The 8,185-nt window shown below is 43.4% G+C and overlaps 1 protein-coding gene across 1 annotated transcript in view; it reads right to left on the bottom strand.

Moving 5' to 3' along the window:
• The window catches only part of EXOC4 (exocyst complex component 4), a 648,177-nt gene that overhangs the window by 54,611 nt on the left and 585,381 nt on the right, over nucleotides 1-8,185 (bottom strand). Inside the window, exon 15 of the mRNA XM_004677057.2 lies at nucleotides 5,623-5,764. Coding sequence (XP_004677114.1) covers nucleotides 5,623-5,764 — 142 coding nt within the window. The remainder of the gene's footprint in view (nucleotides 1-5,622; nucleotides 5,765-8,185) is intronic.

The raw sequence follows: 8,185 nt of genomic DNA, 5'->3' as shown, positions 1-8,185 counted from the left end.
AAGTTACTTACAAACAGCAAAATTCCCTCTTTCACTGGGTGGTTCTATGAATTTTGACAAATGTACCCTCTGTCTAGTCACCGCCACAATCAGAGACAGAAGTGGACCACCACTCCCAGAAGTTCCTTGCACCCTTTGCCATGAACTGCCACTCATACACAAGACTCCCCACCACGGATCAGTTTTGTCTCTGTAGATGTTTCTTCTAGAATGCCATCTAAGTGGAATCACATAGCTCTCTGGTTTGTCTTTTTCACTCTGCCTAAAGCACCTGAGATTTGTCCACGTATTGTTCTTTCCTTTTTATTGCTGAGCAGCTCCCTAACCCCGTACCTTGACTGCCACTCAATTTCATGATGGGTGATTATCTTAATGGCTGTTAATCAGTTAATGATTACTTTTATCAATTAATACTCATTCTGATGTCCACGTACTAATTAGCGAAGTTCTGATCAACATACCAGTAAATGCTCATTCCTTTGGAATGTGGCCACTCCCATATAATGGTCGACCAGCTCTAGAGGGTTCCATGACCACGGAAATTGATTGCTGCTATGGTTAAAATTTACACTATGCATGTCTTAGTTAAAAAATCACCAAGCCATCAACGCTAAGATATTGTCACAGTAAATTACAGACATGGAGGAAAGTTCAGCGTAATGATGATTGGTTCCTTTTAGCTGCACACTGATCACAAGCTAGAGACAGAAAATCAGTTAGGAGAAGAACTGGGAAGGGGCTTTGGAGGCCATCTAAGGACTTTGAGAAGCCACAGAGAACTTGTAGGATAATTTTCAGATGCAAAAAGATAGATAGGAGCTTTAGCGGCCTCATTCCGGTAGAGCAGAACAAGTGGATGGATGGTTGGATGGTAGCAACTGGAAGCAGAGACTAGTTAGAATGATTATGAACTGGACCTAAGAACTCACAAGACTTAGAAGTGAGTGGCAGAGGGTAGGCGGCACATTGTTGTAAGGTATGATCGTCCTCTCCCAACATGATTAGGAAATGAAAAAAGAAATTAAACAAATAATCATGGGCATATATTACATTCAGATAAAGTTTTTGGCTTTTTGTTGTTCCTTCTGAATTCTGGCATGTTGTTGCTAGCCTTAACACAGCTTTGGCATGAAGGTTTGCTGCAAACACTGCTGGTCACACAGCAGGTGAGCTGATTTTCAGAAAGTGCACACTCAGGAGACCAACAGTGACAGGCAGCTGCCTTCCTGGTGGCAAGAGGAATCAGCTGAGAAAGGTGATGTTCTGGGCATCTTACACTCAAATGGCAACTTAATTTTCTTCTCCCAAAGTTCAAATAGAAAGAAAGGAAAAAACAACCGATTTGTAATGGTCTCATTCTGTCTTTCAACTCTAGGGGGCGTCATTTGCCTCGTGCTTCCATCTACAGAAAGGGGCTGCTTGGCATTTAAACATGATTTACGGTGCCACAGGTAAAATGTCACTCTGGATTGAGACTTTCAGCATGGAACCTGCTGGATTTGAGAAGTCTTTTGGGTTTGAACTTTAACAACAAAGAAAACAATGAGTTAGGAATACAAAAATATCTTGGGGAATAAGAAATTTTCCGGCACTTGAAGTTGCCTTTGACTTCTCGCTATTTGTCATTAGTGTCTTTGTCTGCTCTACCTGTGCTCTCTTATCACGGGGCTTTCTGGGTCACAGGCCCAGAGATGGTGCCTAAGCAGCCACTTCTCCACTGCATGCTGGAATTCTCTTTTATTGCAGTTTGGGAACAAAACAAACATTAGCTGGTAATGATGCCAAGGATGACCATGGTGGGGGCAGTCTCTAGCCCCTGGGGGCATGCAGTGGCCTACTGAGAAAAAAGAAAAAAAAATCTCCAAATCAGTTCATGTTCTTTAAAGAGTAAGAGATTTTGCTGGGTGAAAAGCAGGCCTTATTAGATTGGAATCTGACTCTAACCAGCCAGGACTCAAGAATCATCTAACTGAGCAGCTGGTAGGCAGCAGGACTCTTGCAGGTTCGGAGGCATAAAAATGAGCAAGGCTGGCCAGAATCCTTCAGCAAGATCTCCAACCGCCACCCCCCTCCCCCTGAAGGGTCTCCACTATTCGAACCTTATTACACTGCAATATGATGACTTGCCTTATTCATCTTGTTCCATCAACCGTACCCTGCTAACGGAACCCCTGCTAACGGAACAGAGACCACAGTATGACTGTCCATGTACACTGAGCAGCGCGAGGCGGGCTCTGAGGCCTGCACAAACCATACTTTACAAGCACTAAATACACCACGGAGCAGGCTCATAAGGAAGCAACCCACACGCACGCTGAAACCATGTTATATGAAGTGAGGAAATTTAATTTAGAAAAAACAAACACGCTTAGCGTTCTCAGGAAAAGACAAGGGAAGATAATTCAGTCATTTTTTGTTTCTCCATCTCTTTTTTTTACTTACTGGGCCACTCATTTATTACAAAGGATATTAAAGGATATGAATCAGACAAGGCGCTTAGGGGAAGGTGTGAGGAAGGTGTGAGGGGAAGGTACCTAGCCGCCCTGCCGGCTCCAGGGGCGCCCTTCCCCCTCACAGCTTCCCATCTAACAACCTGAAGTTCCTGCTACTCTCTTCCAGCAAACTTCCTGTGTTTGGAAGCTCATGTTTAAGGAGGTGTGGCTATGGGTGTTGCAGTACAAATAGAAAGGCAAGAAATAATGACTGAAATGCGTTCATGTTCAGCTTTAAGAGTAGCGTTGTCAAGATGGATGAAGTTCAAATGGGCAGAACAGGGTTAAGGATCGCCGAGACCCTCCTCCAACGTGTGGAACACATTCTACCTGGAATTAGCTGCACTCCTCGCAGGTAATTCTGGATGTAGAACACATCGTGCACCCACACAATCAATAGCATGAGCTCCAGGAGCGGCAGTAGTAATTAATTTGATGTTCCCTTGTTTTTCTGTGCAGCCCAGGTACAGGCTTCAGGATGTAACTGAGTGGGTTGTTTTTCATTTTTTTTTTCCTGTCTATTGCCAATTGTCTATTCATAGAAAACACCTAATTTCTATCACTGCTGACTTGTAAATAAATAGGAAACAAATCTAAAAATTATCATGAAACCAATCAGGAAACAGAGGAAGAGCCGTGATTTCTGGGCAGCTGAATGTGAGAAGATCAGAAATAACGCTGAGTGCACAGATTCCAAGTCGGCAATTTGCCTCTTCTGACTCTGTGGTGGTACCCCAAGCAATGTGGCAGCCACTGCCTGGACAAGGTGGTGCAGAATGAGGACAGCGAGCGGCCCACAAAGGCGTGACATCAGTCATCCGCTGTCGTTTAGACTACACCTGGGTGCACCTGAGAGAGCTGTGAGCTCACAAGAGGTGCACGCGTAGGAAACAAAATCCTGTTTCTATTTTGAAAAGTGAGACCTGGGCCCTCCCTCATGGCACAGTGGGTTAAAGCACAGCACTATGAAGCTATCAAAGCCACTGCAGCACGAGTTCAATCCCCGGCCAGGGAGGTGACCCACGTGACATGGCAGACCTGTCCTGACCTGCCGGATGCTCCTCTCAGCAGTGTGTTTCAGTACATCTACCTGTTCTGTTCCCCACTCTACCTCTGGTGAATCCTCTCACCACCTCCCAACCCCCCAGTTCTATATGCATAAATAAAAAATAAAATCTTTACAAAAAAGTAAGATCTAGTTAACAGTACCATTGAAAAGAATATTCTCATTCAATAAAATCCTTCGGTAGTGCAGAAGCAGCAAAAGTATACTCTGCTTTCTGATTCCCAGGTTTCAAGGCCTGCCTATTTGATGTTGCTTTCCAGACGCCCCATGAACATCTCACACGCAACATCCCCAACATGGAACTGATGGCCAACTCTTAACAAGCGTTCTGCTCCCCCAATCTTTCTCACCTTGGTTAACGGTGCCAGCTCTGATATCGCTGCTCTGGCCCAAGCCAGTGGTTTTCCTTGGGTCCTTTCTTTCTCTCACTGCCACCAGCCCCTGTGCCCAACCCAAGCACTCCCCTGCATCAGCAAGCACTCCCTGCAGACTGGGCCTTACAGCCAACATACCTCCCGGCTGGACCTGTCACTCTGGTGCTCATACTAATCCCAGCTGTTCATTCTGCATCCCTCCCTGTTTCTCCCTGTATAGTCCTTTGTGAATGAATGAATAAATAAAGAAATGAATGACTATCTCTCTAAAACCCCTCCTCTGGCTTCTCAGCACACTTAGAACAAAATCTTTACTCAGTCTGTGACCCTTCTCCTGTGTCAGCGTCATGATCAGCCTCCATCCCTCCCCCCATCCCTCTCAGCTCACCCTCCTCCCTCCTCACTGATCTGCAGCCACACTGGCTGCCTCTGTTTCTTAGGACTGCCAAAGCAGATGTAGTCTCAGGCCTTCGTGGGTATGGCCCCCTGTATTTGAGGCTTCTTTCCTCACTCTCTGCACTACCCACAGGGAAAACATCAGTGACATGCGGCTACTGACTGCTTGAAATGACCAGTCGACATTCTGGGGTGCTAAGTAGGCAGTAGATTTCAAGGCTTAGTATACTATTTTAAAAAATCCAACATTTATCATTCATCATTTCTTGTTCAGTGCATGTTGAGATAATATTTGGGATCTATTGAGTTAGACAAATGTGTTATTATAATGTATGTATTTCCTTCTAGTTTTTCAACAGAGACTATGAGAGAACTGAAATGATTTACATCATCTGCATTTGCAGCTTCCCTTCTATTCCTATTAGACAGCACTGCTTGATTTCATTAAGTGTTTTTATTTTCTGAGTTGCTCTTAGTGGAAATAATCTTTTTTGTCTGCTCCACAGCTGCTCTTCCATTAGGATATAGTTCCATGAGTGCAGGGGTCTGAGGCCTTCTCATAGCTTTATCCCAATTCTTACAACACAGGCCCAAAGACGATGCTCAGTAAATATGAAAGAATGAGCCACTGAAGGCCTAGAAGCTAGAGTCTTTTCCTCCTGCTATTTCCATTGGTGTGACAACAGAGGCTACTAGAGCTAATCTGAATTTTCTACACTACAGGGGAAGGCACAGTCCAAGAATATGCCATCTTGGAAACTGTTTCCTTGAATTAGTTTTTGACTTAATCTCTTCAACTGGCTTTTAAATTCTTGAAAGGAAGGATCACATGGCTCTTCTTGGTTAGTACTTGACTGAAAATATCACCAAGAGTTAAAACACCACGATCACAAAACTACCACAGTTTGAACACTTTGTATGTGGCAGGCATTGCACTGATAGTTAATTATTTCCTTTCTAAAATCTGTTAGTTAGGAATTAGTTTCATGTTTCAAATGAGAAAACTAAGGGCTAGAAAAGTCAATTGACTGATTTCAGACCAGCTAGACAGGTGGTGTAGACATTCAAATCCAGTCAGTCTGATGGGGTTGGCCATGCAACTCTGGGTCATCATATTCACAATACAGCAGGTGATGGAAAACCATAGTGATGAACACTAGAAATCATTTTTCAGGTAAAAAGAGGCACCATCACTAATGAGAACTAAAAGTTCCAGTGGTTCTCCCCAGAAATAAGCCAGTGATTTACGAAGCACAGTGCACTTACACCAGAAAATCTCAGACTGGGTCCTTACCTGACTTCCAGATGTAGGACCAGCAAGCAACGGTCGGCCATCTCCTGGAAAGATCTGGCAAGTTCACTCAGAGTCTGCATGATCTGCTCTGACACTGGGGGAAGATCCACACTCACGTGGCTATCCTGAGCAGGAGACAGCACTGAAAGAGGGGTGAGCACATAACACTGATCATTAGACACATACAACACATACAGATTTTTTGGAGATAACATTATTTTGTTGCTCTTCCTTTTTTTTTTTTTATCAATCTGGTGAATGCTAGTGTTGGCAGCATGAGCTATCCAGGACATGGCAGATGATTTAAACACTTGGTTGCACATAGAAAATGAGGTGATTGTCTTGAGTTCATTCATAGAATGAGAGAAACAGAATCTGAGTTGGACGTGAGTGTCACAGTCGTGTGGCCTCACCTCTTAGTGCCTATGTCCTTGCTGTGTCCACAAGTGGCTGTGCAGCTTCTGGTTACACAGCCACACACATGTTTGTGAAAACACAACACTGTGTAACTCAGACTATCTTGCTTCTGAGAGATTTGCCTACCTTACAACAAGATGTATGGTTCCAAGAATGTTCATTCACTGATTCTGGTTCTACTAACTTGGCAAACATTCTCCTATGTGTCCATATTTCAAATACTAAAGATATCTCTTCGGGCTTCCTTGACGCCCCTTTCCCCAGCTTTCTAACCATTAAATATTCGGACTGGATAATTTTCTAATTCACCAACAAATGCATTTCAGCTGTTCTATATGTCCCTTGACATGCGGGATGTAGGACCAAATACTCCACAGTGGTTTGACCTGTCAGGAGAGGATGTGCAGATCCCTTGTTCTAGATGTTGCATGTAAACCTAAAATGCTTTGGGCCAAGGAGATAGTGGTGTGCTGCTTTCTACTTTAACTCACTGAGAGACTACAGTCAACTAAGTCTAAAAAGGTGCTTTCAGAAAATCTGATAAAAGTACCCTCTCCACCTCTCTCCAACACTTGATAAAATAGTCAATAGCATTTGAGCATTTTCATCAGGAAAATACAAAACAGCTAAAATACAAGAGATTTGTTTATATCTAGACTTCGGTTGTATTTCCAGGTCTCCACAGTTTTTCAAATATCACAAAGAACTCCTCTTAAATTGGGAATGAAGAGATTATAGATTTCTGTAGTAGGAAAGGGTATTTTTTTTTTTCTTGGTCGAATTTGTACCTTAGATAAAGTTGGAGAGATGAGATGTGGACCTCAGTCTGTGGCCTGTTTCTTCAGTTCTGTTTTTTTGCCCTTTTCCTTGATACATGAATAGGTCTCCATGCCAATGAATTATCACAGGACAGGGAAATCCAGAGGCTCAGAAATCCTACACTGACGGAAAATACTAGAATAGTGTTACTGATAGTTGCTGTCATCTGGACAGCCAAATCAAGACATTTGAAAAAAAAAAAGCAGTGATCTCACCTTGAGACCAATAGTGAACATTGTTAGGTTAGCAAGGGCACAAGAGGAATTGGGAATTCCTCTTAAAGTTCTCTTAGTTCCCTAGAATCTCAAGGACTGGCTTTGAGTTGTCTCTACGACTTACTTTTTATGTAATTAGGAGCTGACTACTCGGGCCCTCCCTGGTGGCTCAGCGGGTTAAAGCACTGCACTAAGAAGCTTAAGCCGCTTCCGCATGAGTTCGATTCCTGCCTGCCCCGGAGGTGACCACATGGCGTGGCAGACCTCTCCTGACCCGCCCGCTGCTCCCCTCAGCAGTGTACCTCGTCGATGTGCCTGTTCTGCTCCCCACTCTCCCTGGTGAATCCTCTCAATCCTCCGCATCTCAGTTCTTTATGAATAAATCTTTTTTTTTTTTTTTTAAAAGCTGACTACTCAAATTTATCTGCCTCAGTTCATCTGCAAATAGACAATAGTTCCTAGATCATGGGTTTGTTGGGAGCACTAAATGGATTAATATAGGTCAAAACATACAGAATGATAGTACAGAAGGCCCACTAAATGTAAAGAAAATTTGTAAGTCATTATTATTATTGTTTAGCATGTGATTTGTCCAAGCGAGGATTTGTAAGTTTAACAATGGCAATTAAAAATAATTCCATCCATCTTGAAGTTCAATATCCATTTATCAGTAGTTCTGCTTTTCCACCTGCAAATTCTCTCTATCAGAGGATTCACTGTTTCTGCACTTCCTGAGCTCCCTGGTCTAGGGGCATGTGGGATTTGGTGGGCACCACTGGCTAACTCAGGAGGGGCCCCCCTTGCAGGGTGGGGTGCACCAGTGTCTACTGTGATGAGTTTTCTGTGCTGCCTCCAGTTATACACTTTGCCAAGTCTAGAGAAGAGAAAGTTCAGATTCACTAGGTCAAACTTTCCTCTATGCAATCAGACTTTACTCCATTAAAATATCACATCAAACACACACACACACACACACACACACACACACACACACACACACACACACATACTTGCCACGCTTAGCTTTCAAATGTCTTCATTTGGCAGCCTGAGCCTGGCCAAGAAAAAAAAAATATATATATATGCTTTCCTACTGCAGAAATACATAATCT

Source organism: Condylura cristata, unplaced genomic scaffold, assembly GCF_000260355.1.
Source record: "Condylura cristata isolate star-nosed mole 26May11 unplaced genomic scaffold, ConCri1.0 scaffold00005, whole genome shotgun sequence".
In the NCBI taxonomy this organism is placed as follows: domain Eukaryota; kingdom Metazoa; phylum Chordata; class Mammalia; order Eulipotyphla; family Talpidae; genus Condylura; species Condylura cristata.
Note: the sequence above shows the minus strand (reverse complement) of the source record. Positions and strands in the feature narration are given on the sequence as shown.